Here is a 22,738-nt window from a genome sequence, read left to right as displayed (position 1 = left end):
AGAAATGCTCTTTTTTCTCCCTTTGAAGATGAATTGAAATCTAACTGCTTTTGTGAAACTTTCCCAATTGCTGCGGCCTATACTAGTACTTCCTTTCTCTGAATTTCTTCAGCAAGAATGCCTTCTAAGAGCAGAACATCTTGCAAGGGTGAACCCCTGGGCCACAGAACCAGGGGGTGTGGGTAGATTTGAAATAGAAGCCCATCATATACCTGAATCTCATAGAAATAACGTGGTTATCAGAGGAGAGGCCTATAAGCAGAGAGACACTACGGGATATACTACAATTCATATGAATGAAAGGGAAGTGAAGATTAGAAGCAGGAATACCAAGAACAAAAGAAAGCAAGAATCTAGTGCAGTATTTCTGAAAATGCAGCCTGGGGAACTGGTTAGAAATGAAATTCTTAGACCCCATTGCAGACCTCCTGAGTCACAAATGCTAAGGGCAGTGGCCCTTCAGTCTGTATTAACAAGCCCTCCAGATGAATCTAATTCACTCAGGAGTTTGAGAACCAGTGGAGTCACCTCAAAGTGTCAGACACAACTGAGCAGGCATGCACAATAGCAAAGAGGAGACTTTTGTAACTGAAAGTCTCGGGAGAAATAAACCAGCTAGAGGGGACACTAGGTCTGCTCAGGCTTCACCCACTGTCAGTTGCTACACTGTGAACCTGGTGGTAGGAAGTGGAGGAACAAATCCAAGTGACACATTGTCCTTCACTTTAAGATGGGACGCATAAATAAGACAGTACTCATACACGGAGAAGGCAATGACACCCCACTCCAGTACTCTTGCCTGGGAAACCCCATGGACGGAGGAGCCTGGTAGGCTACAGCCCATGGGGTCGCAAAGAGTCAGACACGACTGAGCGACTTCACTTTCACTTTTCACTTTCATGCACTGGAGAAGCAAATGGCAACCCACTCCAATATTCTTGCCTGGAGAATCCCAGGGACGGGGGAGCCTGGTGGGCTGCCGTCTATGGGGTCGCACAGAGTCGGACACGACTAAAGCGACTTAGCAGCAGCAGCAGCAGCAGCAGCATACACAGTAAGATGGGCTCCCTGCCAAAGTGATGGTTGAGACCAGTGGTTCCCAACTGGGGTGCCTGGGGAAACCTGTTATAAACACAGATTCCTAGATCCCCACCCTGTTGTTGTTGTTCAGTCGCTAAGGTCATGTCTTACTCTTTGAGACCCCATGAACTGCAGCATGCCAAGCTTCTCTGTCCTTCACTATCTCCCAGAGTTTGCTCAAACTCACATCCATCAAGTCGGTGATGCCATCCAACTATCTCATCCTCTGTCATCCCGTTCTCCTTTTGCCCTCAATCTTTCCCAGCATCAGGGTCTTTTCCAATGAGTCACCCTGAGAGATTCTGATTCAGATTTGAGGAGTGACTGAGTCTATACTTTTAAAAGCTGCTCAACCTTTTATGATAACTACTAAGAGAAGACTTATTTGGGAAGCCTTGATATAAATAATGGTAACAAGGAGGTTTGAGTAGAGAGGAAAGAACTCAAGCCTGGGGTGTCAGGGAAACGCAGCTAGCAGGAAGGGGCGAGCTCTCCTTTAAGGGCCCATGCTGGTCCCGTGTCTCCTGGAGGGCCCGCTGGGGCAGGAGAAGCACTAATGTCTGGGGCTAGATTTCTGAAACTTGGCCCCAGGAACTCTCTCTTCCTTGACAGAGGTGGAGACTGATGGAGGAGGCTAGATGGAAGACCTCTGGGAAGAGACAAGACAAAAATGGAGGGGGGCATATGATGAAAGCTTAAAGGTTAGTGCCAAGTATCTAGCCCTAGAACTTTCGCATAGCAAACACCCTCTTCCAACAACACAAGAGAAGACTCTACACATGGACATCACCAGATGGTCAATAACGAAATCAGATTGATTATATTCTTTGCAGTCGAAGATGGAGAAGCTCTATACAGTCAGCAAAAACAAGACCGGGAGCTGACTGTGGCTCAGATCATGAACTCCTTATTGCCAAATTCAGACTAAAATTGAAGAAAGTAGGGAAAGCCACCAGCTCATTCATGTATAACCTAAATCAAATCACTTATGATTTTACAGTGGAAGTGACAAATAGATTCAAGGGATTAGATCTGATAAACAAAGTGCCTGAAGAACTATGAACAGAAGTTCGTGACATTGTACAGGAGGCAGTGATCAAGACCATCCCCAACAAGAAATGCAAAAAGGCAAAATGTTTGTCTGAAGAGGACTTACAAATAGCTGAGAAAAGAAGAGAAGCTAAAGGCAAAGGAGAAAAAGAAAGATACATTCAGTTGAATGCAGTGTTTCAAAGAATAGCAAGGAGAGATAAGAAAATCTTCCTCAGTGGTCAATGCAATGCAATAGAGGAAAACAATAGAATGGGAAAGACTAGAGATCTCTTCAAGAAAATTAGAGATACCAAGGGAACATGTCATGCAAAGATGGGCAAAATAAAGGACAAAAATGGTATGGACCTAATAAAAGCAGAAGATATTAAGAAGAGGTGGCAAGAATACACAGAACTATACAAAAAAAGATCTTAATGACCCAGATAATACGATGGTGTGATCACTCACCTAGAGCCAGACATCTTGGAATGCAAAGTCAAATGGGCCTTAGGAAGCATCACTACGAACAAAACTAGTGGAGGTGATGGAATTCCAGCTGAACTTCAATTTCAAATCCTAAAGGATGATGCTGTGAAAGTGCTGCACTCAATATGGCAGCAAATTTGGAAAACTCAGCAGTGGCCACAGGACTGAAAAAGGTCAGTTTTCATTCCAATCCCAAAGAAAGGCAATGCCAAAGAATGTTCAGACTACCACACAATTGCACTCATATCACAAGCTAGCAAAGTAATTCTCAAAATTCTCCAAGCTCGGCTTCAACAGTATGTGAACCGAGAACTTCCAGGTATTCAAGCTGGATTTAGAAAAGTCAGAGGAACCAGAGATCAAATTGCCAATATCCATTGGATTATGGAAAAAGCAAGAGAATCCAGAAGAATATCTATTTCTGCTTTGTTGACTAGGCTAAAGCCTTTGTGTGGATCACAACAAAGTGTGGGAAATTCTAAAAGAGATGGGAATACCAGACCACTTTACCTGCCTCCTGAGAAATCTGTATGCAGGTCAAGAAGCAACGGTTAGAACTGGACATAGAACAACAGACTGGTTCCAAATTGGGAAAGGAGTACATCAAGGCTGTATATTGTCACCCTGTTTATTTAACTTATATGCAGAGTACATCATGCGAAATGCTGGACTAGATGAAGCACAAGCTGGAATCAAGGTTGCCAGGAAAAATAGCAATAACCTAGATATGCAGATGACACCACCCTTGTGGCATAAAGCTAAAAGGAACTAAAGAGCCTCGTGATGAAAGTGAAAGAGGAGGGTGAAAAAGCTGGCCTAAAACTCAGATTCAGAAAACAAAGATCATGGCATCCAGTCCCACCACTTTATGGCAAATAGATAGGGAAACAATGGAAACAGTGACAGACTTTATTTTTGGGGCTCCAAAATCACTGCAGATGGTGACTGCAGCCATGAAATTAAAAGATGCTTGCTCCTTGGAAGAAAAGCTATGACCCACCTAGACAGCAGGCAGTATATTAAAAAGTGGAAATATTACTTTGCTGACAAAGATCCATATAGTCAAATCTATGGTTTTTCCAATACTCTTGCATGTGCGAGTTGTACTGTAAAGAAAGCTGAGTGCCAAAGAATTGATGCTTTTGAACTGCTGGAGAAGACTCTTTAGAATCCCTTGGACAATAAGATCAAAACAGTCAATCCCAAAGGAAATCAGTCCTGAATGTTGATTGGAAGGACTGATGTTGAAGCTGAAGCTCTAATACTTTGGCTACCTGATGCGAAGGGCCGATTCATTGGAAAAGACCCTGATGCTGGGGAAGATTGAAGGCAGGAGGAGAAGGGAACGACAGAGGATGAGATGGTTGGATGGCATCACCAACTGGATGGGCATGAGTTTGAGCAAGCTCCAGGAGTTAGTGATGGACAGGGAAGCCTGGCGTGCTGCAATCCATGGGGTTGCAAAGAGTTGGACACGACTGAGCGACTGAATTGAACTAAACTGATATATCCAGCCAGTTGTCAGGCCTTCTCAAAGCTTACTAACCAAAAGATTGAGACTGCTTTTAAAAATAAATAAATAAATAAGTGAGGTGGGAGAGACCATTTAGAAAACCATAGAAGTGACTCAGCTCAGACTAAGCTAGGATTTTTCTAGTCTCTGCTCTAGACTGCTCTCTGATAGCTGTGGTTTTAAGAAAGGGGGTGTTGGGTGACCACCTAGTTCAATTCAGTTGCTCAGTTATGTCCAGCTCTTTGCAACCCCAGGGACTGCAGCACGCCAGTCTTCCCTGTCCATCGCCAACTTGCTCAAACTCACGACCAGCAAGTCAGTGATGCCATCCAACCATCTCACCCTCTGTCGTCCCCTTCTCCTCCTGCCTTCAGTCTTTCCCAGCATCAGAGTCGTTTCCAATGAGTCAGTTCTTCGCATCAGGTGGCAGAGTATTGGAGCTACAGCTTCAGCATCAGTCCTTCCAATGAATATTCAGGACTGATTTCCACTGGGATTGACTGGTTGGATCTCCTTGCTGTCCAAGGGACTCTCAAGAGTCTTCTCCAACACCACAGTTCAAAAGCATCAATTCTTTGGCACTCAGCTTTCTTTATGGTTCAACTCTCACATGCATACATGACTACTGGAAAAACTATAGCTTTGACTGTACATACATTTGTCAGCAAAGTAATGCCTCTGCTTTTTAATATGTTGTCTAGGTTTGTCATAGCTTTTCTTCCAAGAAGCAAGCGTCTTTTAATTTCATGGCTGCAGTCACCATCTGCAGTGATTTTGGAGCCCCCAAAATAAAGTCTGTCACTGTCTCCATTGTTTCCCATCTATTTGCCATGAAGAGATGGGACCGGATGCCATGATCTTTGTTTTTAGACTGTTGAGTTTTAAGCCAGCTTTTTCACTCTCCTCTTCCACTTTCATCAAGAGGCTCTTTAGTTCCTCTTCGCTTTCTGCCATAAGGGTGGTGTCATCTGCATATCTGAGGTTATTGCTATTTCTTCCGGCAATCCTGATTCCAGCTTGTGCTTCATCCAGCCCAGCGTTTCTCATGATGTACTCTGCATATAAGTTATGTAGCAGGGTAACAATATACAGCCTTGACGTACTCCTTTTCCAATTTGGAACCAGTCCATTCTTCCATGTACAAAGCCATCATCTCCAATGGCTTTCAAAATTTGGTTTTAGTAGAAGAGTTTTAAGAAATGTCTCAAGAGGAACTCGGAAATGGGTTAAACTTAAAAACATAAGGATTGAGCTGCTGTGGTTTTACTGAGAGTCCAGTTTAAGTCCTTGGTCTCCTTCCTTTCAGCTTCCTGGGAACATTACCATTCCCCACACCCCCCTCCCCAACCCCAGCTGCCAAGGATGACACTCCATAGAGAGCAGTTTGAAAAATACTGGTCTGATTAACCTCCTATCCAGAGCCTCGTTAGATTTTTTTCAGGGTCAGCCAGATCACTACTTCACAAAGCCATCCTTCCTCTTGCTAGATGCCTTGATCCTCAGAAAGTTCTTCCTTTTATTGAGGTGAGAACTGCTCCCTAAACTTCCATCCACTGTGCCTTATTTTTCCCTCTGGAAGTCTTGCCACATTCTTCCACATGAAAGGTCATTAAATAAATATTCATTGAGAGCATCCTCTTTTTTCCAGGCAAAAACCTCATCACATCTTCCAATAGATTCTCTTGTGACGTGGTCACTCCCTGTGGGACATGCTCCAATTTGTCGATGTCTCCTTTAAGATGAAACTCCTGGAAGAGACCACGGCTCCAGACAGGCTCTGGCCTGGGCGGTGTGCATGAGGGCCGGTCCTCCCCTTGATCTGGACATTAAGCCTCAATTAGTACAGTGTGGGATTACATTAGCTCCCTTGGCAGCCACTCTCCAGTCTCTTCATACTGAATCTGCTGTCTATAAAACTCCCTCTGTTTCACTTTAATTGCTATTAAGTGAATTCTTTCCCATCCTGTGCTCTTGCAAGCTGACATTTCTTAATGTAAGTGCTGGACTTTACTTTTAGCTCCTCAGTATTTCATTCTGTTGATTTTAGTCCAGTCATGAAAAATATTATAAAATCTTGATTCTGTTTCTCAATGGCTATTACTTCCCAGCCTTAGTTGCCTTGGATTTTAGAGTTAATTTTGTACATTGAGAAAACTGCTAACATGTATCTGGAGCTTAGGTGAGAGGTGGAGGTGAGAGACATTTTTTTTAAAACTTCCATTTATTGAGTACACTATCTTATTTAATCTTTCATCTTTATGCTGGCCCAGTGGACAGAAATATTAATACTGCATGTTACAAAGGAAGAAACTAAGGGGAAGGGAGGAAAATGAAGATCTTCAGTTATCAGTCTCAGTGACTACTGGCCTTGCAGCTGCTTCTATGCACGCAAGTTATGGAAGTTCCACTCTGTGGTCTTAGGGGAAGGTTTGGGCTCAGCTATGGCTGAAAAGCTGTGGACTAAAGGAAGGTGAGAAGAAAAAATAACTCTGGGGTCCTTCTTCAGAGAGTGACATCTCATTAGCCTTTTGAGGAAAATGAAGTCAAACATAAGAATGGATGAAAATTGAAAACAGGTGGGAAAAAATGACGAATTATAAAAATAAAATTTATTGAGCATATAATGCTATAAAATGTGACTTGGTCATATGGGTGTTTTAGTTACATGATCTTGAAACCTGCATTTGTGGCTTTATCAGGCTGATAGAATTTTTCCCCTTGTCTTTTTAGATTCTGCAGGAGGAAGTGATGATTAAGTGAAGGATTATCCCCATGTTACCCTACTTTAATTGATATGTACAGCATTTATGATCACTTGATACTTTTCTTATTTACTTATTTCTCTTCACTGAAATGTAAGCTCCATAAAAGCAGAGTCCTGTCTGCCTTGTTCTCCTCTATTACCTAGAATAGTGCTGGGCACATACTAAGTGTTTAAAATGAATGAATCTAAATATGACAGACAAAATCTAGCATTTTAAAAAGATTATTTAAAAACAATGTAGTAAAAGGCTGAGTAAGGCTCACCCCGTACTCACCCTGGATGTAGATTTAGGCACATTGTTTAAATTTTAAGAAAATATTGCTAACATCCTTCCAGGGCCAAGTCAAAGCTACTTTGGATAAATTAAAAAATATATACTGCCCTCTGATGGTAGTGGGGGTTTTAGTTTTAATTTTAGCAGCACTAGTTGGACCTCCTAGTTCCCTTAGAGTCAAACTATGGTTTTGGGGAATGGCAGAGCCAAGGTGCCTCTCTCTCTATATATATAGCCAAGTGCCTATACAATACACAATATGTTTGTTATTCATCTTCAAGATAATTCTCCTAGCTATTACTCCTACCTATCCCTACCTTTCCAACCAGACTGCTGTCCCCAGCCCTCTTATTCTGGAGTAACACTGGTCAATTAGGCAGTGCGAGGGTGGGTCTGCTCAGAGATGGGGCAGAAAGATAGTGACACCACTTGCTTGCTTGAGCCTGCTGGGACCCAATGAGGGGTGACCCCTCATATGGCAATTTTTTTTTAGTTGTCTAACTTCTTAACTTGACCTCTTTTGTTTTTGCCTCAAACTTTCCACTTTTTCCTGCCTCCTGTTCCAACTCCTCTCATAGGTGGAAATGTCAAATTTGAAAGTTTAAAAAAATGTCAGCCCATTATATCAAAAGCATGCCTTAAAAGATATTCTAAAAACTTGTTAATCCTTTTATCATATGGACTGCTGCTGCAGCTAAGTCGCTTCAGTCGTGTCCGACTCTGTGCGACCCCATAGACGGCAGCCCACCAGGCTCCCCCGTCCCTGGGATTCTCCAGGCAAGAACACTGGAGTGGGTTGCCATTTCCTTCTCCAGTGCATGAAAGTGAAAAGTGAAAGTGAAGCCGCTCAGTCGTGTCCGACTCTTAGCGACCCCATGGATTTCAGCCTACCAGGCTCCTCCGTCCATGGGATTTTCAAGGCAAGAGTACTGGAGTGGGGTGCCATTGCCTTCTCCATCAGATGTCAAAGTCTAATTTTCAAAATTTAAAAAACATAATTCTCATAACCAATATAAAATGAAGATATGCTAACACTTATTAACTCATTGATGAAGGGCACTACTAAGGTGGTAAAGCTGGTTCCAAAAATATTTTGAGGGACTACGTGTTTATAGGTTTTCACAGAAAATATTAGGATAAGATGGCTAGGTTAGAAGATACAAAAGTGGTTAATGTCCTATAGGCAAATAAACTTATAGGTTATCTTCTCTAGTGGGCAGAAATTTTCAAGTTAATGGTGTCTGGGTTCTAATCAAATAATAAACCTCAAACACAGATACATTGTCCTAGAAAATAAAACAATTTTTAGAAAAGATTTTAAATAATGCTATAGTATAATATTGCAAAAACATTTGGCTCTCATGTTTTGCCTTATTTTAAGTTTTGGATAATTTTTCATAACAAGTTTTTTTCACATATATATGTAAAGTTTATATGTATTTCTCATGTTAGTCTTTTCCCTGTTTTGGAGTGTGTGCTTATTTTTCAAATATTAAACAGTAGATATGAGAGAGAAAAACCATAAATCTCACAAGATTTCTTTTGTTACTATTTGACAATTTTAATTTCAGGGTGAAAGTGTTTGGTATAGAATGGAGGAAAAAGAGGTAAAACGAGAAGAAAGTTTAAAGGTTTTGGATAAAATGAACTTGAGGGTTACATTAGGATTTTAATTTACCCATTTTATCATGGTCCATTGTCAGAAATAATGGATGCCTCTAAGTTTCTTTTTGTTGAAGAATCCATCAGACCCCAAATATGAAAATTATGTAGTACCCAGTGTCTAACAACAGGAAAGAGGAAGAACAGTGGAATCAACAAATATTTAATAACCATGATGACAAATGCTTGGCTCTAGTTAAGATTTCCTTTTCAGCATTGAGGCACGTGGCAATTTCACTGTCCCAGCTACGTAATGCTACTATTAACAAGGTCAAGATGGCAGCCCTAATGGAATTTGGCATCCTAAGAGTTCCTACCAGAAACTGAAAGATTCCTGGATCCATAATCACACGTATCTAGGTTAGGAACAAGGATCATTCATTCAGTTTAAAGAAAATCCTGTCTTGAACACACACTGCCAATTTTTTGTTTGTTTTGTTTTTGTTTTATTTTCTTCTGGCGGAACGCGTATAGGAACTTTTTTCTGACTTAAAAAAATCAAACGCTCTAATCTTTTATCACTTTTGTCCTCTGTACCTTTTCTCTCCTTCTTTCTAAACATATAACATTAATTCCATCCTTTTACATTTTCTTCTTCAAATTATTAATGCAACTGCCCAAAACCATAGTAAACATTTCATACCTACACAAATGATTTTAGGATCTGGCTGAGTTTCTTCTTCCTGTTGTCCCTTATCAGTCAGTGTTGCCAGGATCTTTCAATATCTGAGCTCCTGCTCCTCCAGGCTCCTTAGTTTCACAAGGCTTCAGAGCTTTTTGATTTTGTGGACTTCCCTTTGTATCAGTCTTGGTCTGTAAAGTTCAGATGCTGAATCTCATCATCACTGGGACTTACTAAACTTCCGAGACCTTTTAGCTCAGCATTTCCCTTCTCTAACCCGACTGCTCTACTGTTTTCTCCCAAGCACAACTTGCCAGACCTTCCTTCTGATGCCACCCTTTCTAGTGCTTTTCATTGCTCAGCCCCTCCTATTTGACTCAGCTTGCCCCAGGCTCCACAGGACTCCACCTAGCCTTAGATTCCAGAGTCCACGGCTTTGTGCTGCCCTTGCCAGTTGCCTACCCTTCCTCAGTCTCTTGTACTTTTCTCTGTCCACTGTATCAGTCTCTTTCAGAGATCTTTGGGTCTATCCTTAAAACACACATGGTCCGTACTGGATCCAGAAAGGAAAGAGGCCAATGGAAGAGGTTTGTTCTGTTGTTAACAGGAATTTGGGGCTGGGGAGAAAAAAAGAGAAATTCCACTTACATCGGCTTAAAAATGGGGAAATTTGTTATTTCATATAACAAAATGTCCAAAGGTAGGACAGGCTCTATTTGCAATACACCAGGGCTCTGTCTCCATCTTTCTGTGCTTCTCTTTGTTCTGTCCTCATTACGATCGGCATCATCCTCAGGCCAGCCACAAAGTGACTGCAATTTCCAGGTGTCATTTTCAGATACAACCGTGTCCAGAGAAACAGAGGAGACTTCTTTTCTCCAAAAAATAGCAAACGCCTTTCTCTCAGGTCCTCGTAGACCACCCTTCATCTCTCATTGGCTACAAGTGGGTGAGATGACCATCTCTAAACCAGTCATTGACAATGAAATGGAATCACTGGACTTTACTGAGACCTGACCGGGTTTGCCTCTAGACCTGAGACTTGTGTGGGAAGGATGATATCTGAACAGACAGTACTGAGCCTCTGCAGGAAATGAAAGAAGTGAAAGGACGTTGAGTAGGTAATCTGCTATATAACTGTATCTTTTAGAGTATGAAATGGTGAACCACTGAGAGGACTTTATAGACATAAAGGCTAAACATTTTGAACTTGAATGTTGATTGGTCGTTCAGCCGTTAACACTCTTGTAGACGTGACCAGGAGAAGTTCTTTTGTTAGTTTGTTTCTAGGAGAGAGGAGGTGAGGATAGGGGAGATCCTTTTCAGTTTGTGACCCTTGGATTGTAGGTTTGCATGAAACTCCCCACAGTCTACTTTTTCCACCTCTGTTGACCACATCCAACCTGACCCTTCCATCTGAACAAAGCTCCTTCTTTCTAATAAAATAAGAATTCACATTTTGAGGCAAGACAAGAAAAAATTAAACAACTTTTTTCTCTGTTGGGCTTTCTCCCTCCCCTCTAGTGTGAATTATGCACCTGCATTAAGTGTTAACCAGACCTTCCCCATGGCAGAAGTACTGGCTCAGCCATAAAGATCATTTTTTTTTCCCTTCTGCTGCCAGCCATATAACTCCTTAGAAGATAACATTTCTTTCTCAGTCCTGTAAGGGGTCGTGTTGGCCCCACACTCACCTTCCATGTGAGACATCTTCAGTGAACTTTATGTACAATGCCAATATATTATTTCCCTTAAAAATAGTGATTGGTCAGGGAACTATACTCAATATTTTGTAATAAGCTATATGGGAAAAGAATCTGAAAAAAAAAATCCGTGCACTTTGCTGTACACCTGAAACTAAAACAACATTGTAAATCAACTATACTTCAACAAACAAATAAATATTAAAAATAAAAAAGTGATTGATGCAGAACAGACTGGTCAGATAACCTAGGGAGTTACTGGGTCACACCTCATGGAAGTCTTTAGCTAAATTACTTACTTGTGACCTTATTAACGATACTAGCTATATTATTTGTATTCTGCCTATATTACAAGATTATTATTTCTTGCATTACCAAATGTGTGACTGAGCCTCAGATAAAAATGATGCCCAAGTGATCTGAAATGACTGATCAAATATATAGTCCTATAAGACCAGTGATTATAATAGTGTAGCTCTAGATATGGGAAGAAGTTACAAGAGGGAGCCATTCCCTGGACCATAATAGACTAGAAAGACAGGCAATCCAGAGGCCTTTTGGCTATTTTGTTAACAGGGCCTAGTCCAGTAACAGCACTTTGAGTAGCCTATCAATGAAATCCTCACCCGATCTGGGAATGAGCATTCCTAGTGCCCTAGAATGAATTGGTCACAAAATGCCTCCCAAATCTTGGTTAAAATTAAGACTGGGGATTTCCCGGGTGGTCCAGTGGCTATGATTCTGTGCTCCCAATGGAGGGGGCCTGGGTTCAATCCCTGGTCAGGGAGCTAGATCTCACATGCTATAAGTAAGACTCAAGGCAACCAAATAAAACAAATAAAATATATTAAAAAAAATTAAGACTGAAAGGGAAGTGATCAAAAAATAACGAATGTTGCCCACTGTCAAGTTCAAGAATCAAGTCCTTAACCACTGCAGTTGCTGACCTACAGTAACCCTTGAAAGGAATTCGGGGCAAAAGATACCCCCTTCACCAAAATTACATGTGTACTGACCTCCCCCCTTACTCTTCCAAACAGTTCTCAGATCTCTCTGAGAGACTGTCTCCCAGGTTATAACCCTCAGTTTGGTTCAAATAAAATTTGCCATTTCTTTCTTAGATGGATTATGGATTAATCATTTTCATTGACATGCTTGCCTTTCATCTTCACTGTAACTCCTCACTCTTATCCCAGCTTCTCCTCAGTCTCACTATAATCTGATGGCTCTGCCTGGCTCATTAAGAAGACTGAAATCATGAACCTACCCCTGGTATTATAACTTCCCTATCGCCAGTCTTCTCTCAGTCTTCCCTTTCCTTTATTTTTTAAATTTTTTATTGGATTATAGTTGATTTACCATGTTGTGTTAGTTTCAGATGCACAGCAAAGTGAATCAGTTAAACATATATGTATCCACTTTTTAAAAAATAATTTTCCCATATAGGTCATGACAGAGTATTGAGCAGAGTTCCCTGGGCTATATGGTAGGTCCTTATTAGTTATCTATTTTGCATATAATAGCATATATATGTCAATCCCAAGTTCTCAATTTATCCTCCCCTCATCTGCTTTCCCCCAAGTAACCATAAGTTTTTTCCCTACATCTGTGACTTTCTTTTTTTTTTAATACATTCATTTGCACTTTTTTTTTTAGATTTCACATATAAGCAATGCCATATGATATTTGTCTTTCTCTGACTTACTTCACTCAATATGACAGTCTCTAGGTCCATTCATGTTGCTGCAAATGGCATTAGTTCATTCTTTTTTATGGCTGAGAAATAATCCATTGTATATGTGTACCACATCTTCCATTCCTCTGTTGATGGACATTTAGGTTGCGTCCATATCCTGCCTATTGTAGATAGTGCTGCAGTGAACACTGGGGTGCAAATATCTTTTCAAATTAGGGTTTTCTTCAGATATATGCCCAGGAATGGGATTGCAGGATCACATGGTAGCTCTATTTTTATTTTTTTAAGGAACCTCCCTATAGTGGCTGTGCCAATTTACATTTCCACCAGCAGTGCTAGAGGGTTCCCTTTTCTCCAAGCCTTCTCCAGCATTTATTGTTTGTAGATTTTTTGACTGGTCCATTTTGACTGGTGTGATATTTCATTGTATACATTGTCCAAGATCAGGGTGCCAGAATGTTCAGTTTCTGGCGAGAACCCTCCTCCAGTTTGCAGACTGTCAACTTCTTGTAATATCTTCACATGGTGGAGAACAGAGCAGAGCAAGCTCTCTTCTGACTCTTTTCAGATCACTAATCCATTCATGAGAGCTTCATCTAATCCTTATCACCTCCCCCAAAGGCCCCACCTCCTAATGCCATCACATTGAGGGGCAGAGTTGCAACAAATTAATTTTGGAAGAGTAGAATCATTCAGTTCATAACACTTAGGTTAGGCAAAGAGTTCTTAGAATTGACACCAAAAATAAAACCTATAAAAGAAAAAAACTGATATATTTGACCTCATTGAAACTTTTAAATTTTGTGCTTCAAAGACAACAGTGATAACACTTAAAAAAATCCACAGAAAAATATTTGCAGGTCCTATATCTGGAAAAGAACTTGTATCCAGCATATATAAAGAGCTCTTACAACTCAATAATAAGAGAGACAATCCAGTTTTTAAATGAGCAAAAGATTTTCATAGACATGTCATCAAAATATCTGATTTTGTGGACTTAAGAACAGTTGAATTTGGGGACTTCCTTGGCGGTCCAACAATTAAGAATCCATGCTTCCACTGTAGGGGGCATGGGTTCGATACCTAGTCAAGGAAATAAGACCTGGAGGGATGGGAAGGGGAGGGAGGTGGAAGAGGGGTGCTGGAAGGGGAAAACATGTACACCCATGGTGGATTCATGTCAACATATGGTGAAACAAATACAATATTGTAAAGTTAAAAATAGAAAATAAATTAATTTAGAATGGAAAAAAAAAAATCCATGCTTACACTGCAGCGGGCATGGGTTCGATACCTGGTCAAGGAAATAAGATCCCACATGCTGTGTAGTGGGATCTTATTTCCCACAAACAAATAAACAAGTGAATTCTGTGGTATGTATATTGAAATAAATAAGTTATACCTCAGTAAAGCTGTTTAAAAAATAGGAAATGGAACAGAATCACTATCTGCAGTTCATGTGTTCTGAGAATGAACAAGAAGGGTCAAAGGTAACTGCAAAATTTCACCAAACCCAAATAGAGATGGAGATTGAAAAAGGTTGGAGAAGAGATGGAATAAATTCATTCATGCAATAAACACTTTTTGAGTATTTACTCTGTGGAAGTTCCTCAAGACATTTGGAAAGGGGCAGCTTTAAAGGAAAGGGAAAGCTCATGTATATCAAAAAATAAACCCAATAAAAATAAATGAGCAGAAGATCTTAAAAGACATTTCTCCAGAGAAAACAGATGGTCAAAAAGCACTTGAAAAGATGCTTAACATTACAAATTATTAGAGAAATGCAAATCAAAGCTACAATGAAGTATCACACCAATCAAAATTGACCAGTCTACAGTAAGATTAGAGCCAGATCATCACTAAGGGGGACTGGGGTGGGGGTTAGCTTTATTTAACAAGCTAAATGAGCTAAAATTTAGTTACATACTGTATTAGATAAAGAGAGACAAGGCGGTATGTCTTCTTTTAACATGTTGGAGGCTTGTGTATGTTTAAGACTGCAGAGAAAGCCAGCAGAGAATGAAGCTGAAAATGAGAAAGACAGAGGCAGAGAGAGAGAAAGAATAATTGATGAAGCCAGCTCATAAGAGAAAATGGAATCCAGAGCGGTCTAGGAAAGCTAATTTCTCTGCAGAGTGGAAATTGAGAGAAAGTGAGGGAAAAATATTCCCATTTCACTTTTACACTCTGGTATTTGTGTAAAAATTTAAGATAATGAATATGCATTAACTTTATAATGGAAAAACACTTAAAAGAACTCGGCAGAAGAATTAGCTTCGAACAAGACACATGGAGGAAAAAACCTGTAACTACTCAGCTCATATGATCTCCCCCTTCTGCCCTAGTTACAGTCCTCTATTACACACGTTAGTTTTGTTGCTTTGGTTGAACTATGTTAACAACTCAAAGGTAAAAGTTGTGGCTCATTTTGTATTTTTCTAATGCTCTTAATTTTGTGAACATAGGAGATGTGCTCCACAAGCATAAAAAAACCCCAAAACATGGATTGGGAAATGTGAGGCAAAAGACAGTAGCATAATCAAAAGATAATTATTTTGATACATATGAAAAATTAGTATATGATGTGTATTCTCAGTCACTCAGTCGTGTCTGACTCTTTGTGACCCCATGGACTCTATCCTGTCAGGTTCCTCCATTCAGAGGATTTTCCAGGTAAGAATACTGGAGTGGGTTATCATATTTTCCTCCAAGGGATCTTCCCGACCCAGAGATCGAGCGCACATCTCTTGTGTTTCCTGTTTCAGCAGGTGGATTCTTTACCACTGCACCACCTGGGAAGCCCCTAGTATATGATAAAGGATGCATTTCAAGTCAGTGTAGGGAAAGATAGATAATTCACTAGATAATGGTGTTGGTATAGTTGGATAGGCACCTGGAAAAAAGTAATCTCATATTTTACAGCAAAATTAATTCCTGTATAGAAAAAATCATGGGATTAAAACAAAAAGTCTTGGACTGAAAAATTCCTTTTTAAATATGACACAAAATGCAGAAGCATACAGACAAATATTGATCAATTGGGCTTGAAAAAATTCTTTCTGGAAAAAATATCATAAACAAAGTGAAAAAAAAACATATGACAAGGTGGAAATATCTGCAACTCACATCATAGATCATGGACTACTTTCCTTGATAAATAACTTTTTACAAATCCATAAGAAAAAGACCAGTAATCCAAAAGAAAAATGAGTGAAGGATGTAACATTTTTTATTTCATTGAAAAAAGGCTTATCTCATAGTGTATGAAGTCACTCAGTCTCACTCATAATAAAAGCAATGCAAATTAAAACTATGGAGATACCGTTTTTAAATTATAAAATTGACAAAGATCAAGTTTGTTAACTTTCGATGAGCATGTGGGGAAAATAGGTACTCTTATGTACTGCTGATAGTTTAAATTGCTACACCTTACTACAAAAATGTGCTTACCGTGCATTGGTAAAATGCACTCTACCTCATCTCCTACCATTTTTCTTTTGCTCAATCTATTTTAGCCACACTGGCCTCTTTACTCTTCCTCAAATATATCAAGCACTCTCCAGCCTTGGGGACCTATGTACTTCCCGTTTTCCACTACCCCTGATATGCACATCAATTTTTCCTTACCTCCTTCAAGCCTTCGCTCAAATGTCACCTCTTCAGTAAGGCCTTCTCTGAAGTCCCTGTCAAAAATAACGGCACCCATGCCGTCATTCTCTTTTTACCCTGTTTTTAGCTCTGAGCAGTCATCATATGACATTATTCTATGTATGTTTATTGTCTCTCCCCTCCAAGCAGACTGTAAAGTTTATCAAAGGCTGCACCCCCAGACTCTTAAACAGTAGAGGCTCAGCATGTTGTAGGTGCTCATTAAGTACTGAATGAATGAACGGAACTCTTTGGCAGATAATCTAGCAGTATCTATTAAAATTCCGGATGCACAAACCCAGCAATTCCCCTCCAGGCGTCATTTACAGTTCTGCAAGATGGGGAATGTACAAGGTTATTTACTGTGGTACTGTTCGTAATAGTGAAAGGGGAAAACAACCCAAGGCCACCTTTTGAAGTAGATCATCTATATCTTCACAGTGAAGTAATACGCAGTTATGGTAGGATCTACAGCTCTGAAAGTTCTTTTGCTACCTTTGGCCAATAAACATTTGAGACATGGCCATCTTAAATCCTTGGTGATACAACTATAAGAATGATCTTTTTAATGAGACTTTTAATGCTAAAGAGAGTAAAGATGGACAGGTAGAAGTAATTTTTACAACTTTATTTAATGAGTACTAATTTCCTTGCAGAAAACAGAGGATTTCTACCAATTAAATAATATTCTAATATGAAGAAAGATGTATCTGTACATATATAACTGTGTACAACAAAGATCTTCTCTTTGTAGATACAAACTCATGAATAGGCCTAAACTGGCAGTACTTATGTTCATTTATTATGTGTAGATTTCCCATTTTATGAACAAACTTCTTATTTATGAGAAGAGGTTCAGGTTTCAGAATGTCTTGAGTATATATTTCCTGATAGTAGGGCAGGGAGAGGGGCCAGGATTCCCCTGGCCATCTGCAGCTACAGAGCATTCTACAGGGGTTCTCATCTACTCCAGAGTTAAATACATATAAAGACAATATATACAGGATAATCCCCTAGTAATCATTATGTCCTCCAATATTATCACATTATAATTTGCTTACTGTTCCTCAAATAAAATGTTCTAATTCCTATGTCTTTCCCAATCCCCCGCAAGATCCCTCTTTTTTTCCTCCCAATTTCTCTAATCAGGAATCCTACCTAAGCTTCTATCCAAATACTACCATCTCAACGGCCAGCAAAATACCATTTTGCCACTGAAGGACAAAGTCCTTCCCGACTATTCTACCCTACGGTAATCTAGGTTCTGATCCTCTTGAGCCTTTATCAAGCATTTGGAACTAATATTTTTGCTGCCTAACACCATTAAATTAGCTTTTCACAAGCTTTTGACTCATCTTCCAGTTAGACTGTAAGCTCCTTAAAGGCAGATCCCCATATTTTGTTTTCCTATATTCCACATGCACCTACATAGTAGATGCTATACATATACTGGTTTGGAAAATTAACACTGTCAATCCAAATGTGACCTAATATGTACAGTGTTCTTTACAGATTTTTCTACAATCAATCCATGGTCTTGTATAAATATGAATTTTCTACTTCTCAGTAATTTTTTTTCCCAGTTTTTGGTTATCAGAACTCTTCAGCTGACTCTGTGTCCCAGCCACAGGACTGTAGCTGTTCATCCTGTGGGAACTCCACTTCAATATCGTAGACAAAATTTGGATCATCCTTCTTCTTCTGATTTTTCTCAAAAAGTTCATCCATGATGCTCTTCCTTTTGGCAAGTTCCTTGTCATCTAGTTTGTTCAGGTCTTCCTCAGGATCAATGGTTGTTTCCCGTTGAATCTGTTTCATTGTTTCTGCCAGACTCTGCCCCCACAAGTTACCTCGTAAAAAGCTGAATAACTTCTCTAGCTGCTTCAGGGATACCTGTTCCAGGTAACCCTTGTGTCGTGGATTATTCTTTAATTGCTCAGCAGCTCTGCTGCAATCTAGGAGCGAGAAACAAAACTCTTATACCACACACAACACCACAGACTGCTGAGGCCCCACAAATTACTGAAAGCATGACCTATCATTATAGTCAAGTAGTTAAGTGGCTTTTGGGAATGAATTAAGTTACAGACCTATTTCTTTACATCTAGCTTTGAGTGTGATGGGGGAAGGATCGATACATTTTTTATTTCTGTAACTTAAAATCACTTTGAGGAAATGTTAAGTACTTCCAACTGAAGAAAATGTCTGAGAAGAAAAAGTAGTATTACAGCTTTAGATATTAGAATTGGTACTAGGGAAATATCAAGACTACAAATTAAAAAACACATTTGGAGGAGGAGAAGGGAATTAATATTATTGAATAATGCTATCTCATTTAACCCACACAGCTGACCTGAAAGGGTGGGATTATCAATTTCCTTTAACAGATTAGGAAATGGATGCTCACCAAGATTAAGTAATTTAGCCAAATTTACACACCCACCCTGACAGTCATGACTTGAACCTTGGTCTGCTAACTAAAGGCCATATCACTCCATTACATGAGACTCAAATCGTTCTTATAAACTGACTCAGATAATATTTATGATAAGAGGCAAGATAAAACATAAGATACCTGAATGCTTGGAAAAGTTTCGGACTGGCATGATGCGCTGGCGACTTTTCCCCTTCATTTCATTCTCGTAGATTAAGATAATAGCTGGAGGCTGGAACCTAATTCCGCATTTTTTGGCAGTGCACATCATTCTCACATACACTTCACGGTAAATCAGAGGAAATCTGATGACAATGTGTTAGTCACATAATGACTTCCTGCTAAAGGGGAAAAAAAATTAAGTGTTGGGTAAATCACATCCCTCCCTGCTTTTCCTCCGCAGTAAATCTGGCTTTAGTCCAGTTCTGGAGATACATGGTCAGTTCAAGCTCAGTATTTCAAGAGTTTTCTTGAAAGTTCAGTTTGGCCCTGGGTTATCCTTAATCTGTAGAATCCCTCGTTCATTGAGGAATGTAGGCTGGTTCACACATGAGCCTAAAATGCAATTCAGTTTGGATCTCTTAGAACACTGTACTTTTAACCAAAGACTGTGTAGGAACCCCTAACTCAGCCCAAGAATCAACTTACAAGATCTTTTTTTGTTTACCAATTAAACAAGTATGTACAAGCACCCTCAATGTCAAGGTGCTAAGAGTTTTTAAAATCTTTTAAATACATTATGTCCTGAGAGGTTCCCCAGACCAGACCTCCCCCTCCTGTACTTCCCCAATCATTCTACTCATTGAGGTGTTTTTTGTTTTTGTTTTTCGCTGCACTGGGTCTTCATTGCAGTGTCTGGGCCTCTCTTAACTGCAGTGCACAGGTATGTAGGCTCTTAAGTTCCCTGACCAGGGACTAAACTTGCATCTCCTGCATTAGAAGGCAGATTCTTAACCACTGAACTGGCAGGGAAGTCCTTCATTGAGTTTTTGGTAACTACTTATTTAATCACCTATCTTTCCCTTCTATTCTGTATGCTCCTTGAGGGCAGGAAACATGTTCAAAGTTCACCACACTATCCCCAACACAATATCTGGATTAGGTATTCCCTTGTTTGAGTCAGTGTATTAAAAGAAGACACATTCCCTGTACATTCTCTAAGTGTTGACAATCTAGAAGTCTGATCAAAAAGGTAGACCAGATGCAGAATCAGCCTTCACATTTTCAAGGCAATAAAGCTTATATGGATTTTATTTCAACTTATTTGTCTCACTATATGATGTTTTTTCAGTTACAAGAAAAAGTCATTGTAAAGGTTAATATTTTTCATTCCTTCTTCCCTGCTCTCAATGCAAAAATATACTTAATTATAGGGAATGCTTTAGATGTGACTATGGTATTCTCAGGAAGATTTGCAAATGTCAAAGAACCTAGAGGTAAAGTAGCAAAGGGATGATACCTTCATAAATTCAGTTCTGCCAGAGAATCACAATAGAAACAGGGTTACTTAATAGATGTTTATTGTAGAGTGGGGATGGGGGAGGAAAAAACATACAAAATAATAATCATCCCTGATTCCTTCCAGTCTTTTTTCTAGGCATAGTTTTGTATGTTTTTATATTGATACATACTATTTCCTGCCTTTTAAATTTTTTAAAAAATGTATTTTGCTGAAGTATAGTGGATTTACAATGTTGCGTTAATTTCTGCTATATAGCAAAATAACTCAGCTATAAACATATATACACATATACATTCTTTTTTATATTCTTTTCCATTATGCTTTATCACAGGATATTGAATATAGTTCCTTTGTATAGATATAGTTCTATTGTATAGATCAATATAGTTCTATTGTATAGAACAATATAGTTCTATTGTATAGATCCTATACAGTAGGATCTTATTATCCATTCTATATATGACAGTTTGCTAATCTCAAACTCCCAACCCATCCCTCCCCCAAACCCCCTCCCTCTTGGCAACCACAAATTCGTACTCTATGTCTATGAGTCTGTTTCTGTTTTGTAGATAAGTTCATTTGTGTTATACTTTAGATTTCACATACACTGCATTATATGGTATTTGTCTTTCTCTTTCTTACTTCACTTAGTATGATAATCTCTAGGTCCATCCATGTTGCTTCAAATGGCATTATTTCATTCTTTTCTATGTCCTGTCTTTTAAATTTAACAACCTATGTAATTTTGTCTTTAAATGTCTTTCTAAATTGCAAACTTATATTATGACTGCAAATGTTTTGTTCTATGGATATACCATAATCTATATTATTCAGCTCTTATTGTTGGACTGAGAATTTTTACTCTTAGGAGATGGATCATATATAAGGAACCGCTTTGTCAAATTATTGTGTTCTGTCTCTGATTTGATGTAGTGATCCCATCCCATCCCTTTTTTCTTCTTTTCTTTCTCCTCCTCCTTCTTCTCTATCTCTTTCCTTTCCTTCCTTTCAAAAAAAAAAAATACTTCTCCCAGTTCGCCTCACTAAAATTTGTTAGTAAACTTTCTAGAAGATCCTAGTGAGCACAATATAAATTACACACACTCAAGTGACTGTATTAATAATGCATGCAAGTGATGCTCAATAATGTTTTATGACTACACTCTTTTCTTTTTAAAATTAAACTTTTATTTTTACTAAAGTATTGTTTGTATTCTGTTGAAAATGTAACACAATTTTATGAGGCTCATAACAAAAAACTGCTGCTGTCCTCTCCCCGTCCCCTTTCCATAAGTAATCAGTTTCAATTCTTTTAAATGTTTCTTCCAAAATCTATCTCTATATTTCTTAACAGTATGCTTATATTGCTATATTGAATTTTAGGTAGTATCCAGGTGGCACTAGAGGTAAAGAACCTGCTGGCAAATGCCGGAGACACGGGTTCGATCCCTGGGTCGGGAAGATCCCCTGGAGAAGGAAATGGCAACCCACTCCAGTATTCTTGCCTGGAGAATCCCATGGACAGAGGAACCTGACGGGCTACAGTCCATGGGATCGCAGAGTCGGACACAACTGAAGCGATTGAGCTCTGACATCTCTCGTCTTTAAGACATCCATCCTAGGGCCCTCCGTTCTGCTCCAATCTGCACCTGATAATCTCCAGGTCTGCTTACATATTCAATTTATGAAGACAGACGACACATTTACCAAGTTTTTCTTCTAGACATTAATACTTTCCTCCCCAGGGATCAATGACTGGCATATCTTGCCAAGCATCGCCCACAGCATCTAAGAATGTACGGATTTTGCCATCAGGTAGACGATCCTCTCCCTATCCATGCCCCCCACTGCTGCTGCTGCTAAGTCGCGTCAGTTGTGTCCGACTCTGTGCGCCCCCATAGACGCCAGCCCACCAGGCTCCTCCGTCCATAGGATTCTCCAGGCTAGAGTACTGGAGTGGGTTGCCACTGCCTTCTCCATGCCCCCTACTAGTGCAAGGCTGACTTTCTTACCCATAGAGAAGTACAGAAAATGCATCTTCTGCAGGTCAACGTCTAAAACCTGTCCACCAACCGTAGTGCACCTAGGAGCACTTAACTTCACTTTAAGGCCAGGCAAAGCCTGGCGCTGCGGAAAAAGACGACAGCCACAGCTTCGCAGACGTGACTGTAGGGTGAATTCTCCGGCAAGAAGATCGCATCGGCAAATACCTGAAGTGGAGGAGGATGCCGGGAGCTCGGCTAGGCGGTTCCCAGGACTGCGTGCGGGGTTCAGTGTCAGACTCGGGATCCACGGAGCTGTCCCCAGAGCAACAGCCCTAGTGCACGTCACTGCGCTTGCGCCACTCCTCGCTCCGCCCCCG

The 22,738-nt window shown here is 39.8% G+C and overlaps 1 protein-coding gene across 4 annotated transcripts; it reads right to left on the bottom strand.

The window, feature by feature from the left end:
* Nucleotides 1-16,039: 16,039 nt before the first annotated feature.
* On the bottom strand, nt 16,040-22,705 carry CEP19 (centrosomal protein 19). 4 transcript variants are annotated; one of them, XM_081571530.1, is made up of 3 exons: nt 22,389-22,705; nt 19,056-19,255; nt 16,040-18,435 (listed from the first exon to the last, which is right to left on the bottom strand). In XM_081571530.1, the coding sequence occupies exons 2-3, from the start codon at nt 19,183-19,185 to the stop codon at nt 18,074-18,076; spliced, it is 492 nt and encodes a 163-aa protein (XP_081427656.1). In that variant the 5' UTR covers nt 19,186-19,255; nt 22,389-22,705; the 3' UTR covers nt 16,040-18,073. The 4 variants fall into 4 exon arrangements, with proteins under 4 accessions (XP_081427656.1, XP_081427657.1, XP_081427653.1 ...); XM_081571531.1 differs by having other exon boundaries at nt 19,056-19,252; XM_081571527.1 differs by having other exon boundaries at nt 22,587-22,705.
* Between the last annotated feature and the right edge of the window lie 33 nt (nt 22,706-22,738).

The sequence above is a fragment of the Giraffa tippelskirchi genome, chromosome 2 (genome assembly GCF_054371585.1).
Source record: "Giraffa tippelskirchi isolate mGirTip1 chromosome 2, T2T-mGirTip1v1.2.pri, whole genome shotgun sequence".
Lineage (NCBI taxonomy): Eukaryota > Metazoa > Chordata > Mammalia > Artiodactyla > Giraffidae > Giraffa > Giraffa tippelskirchi.
This window is presented reverse-complemented; position numbering and strand designations above follow the sequence as displayed.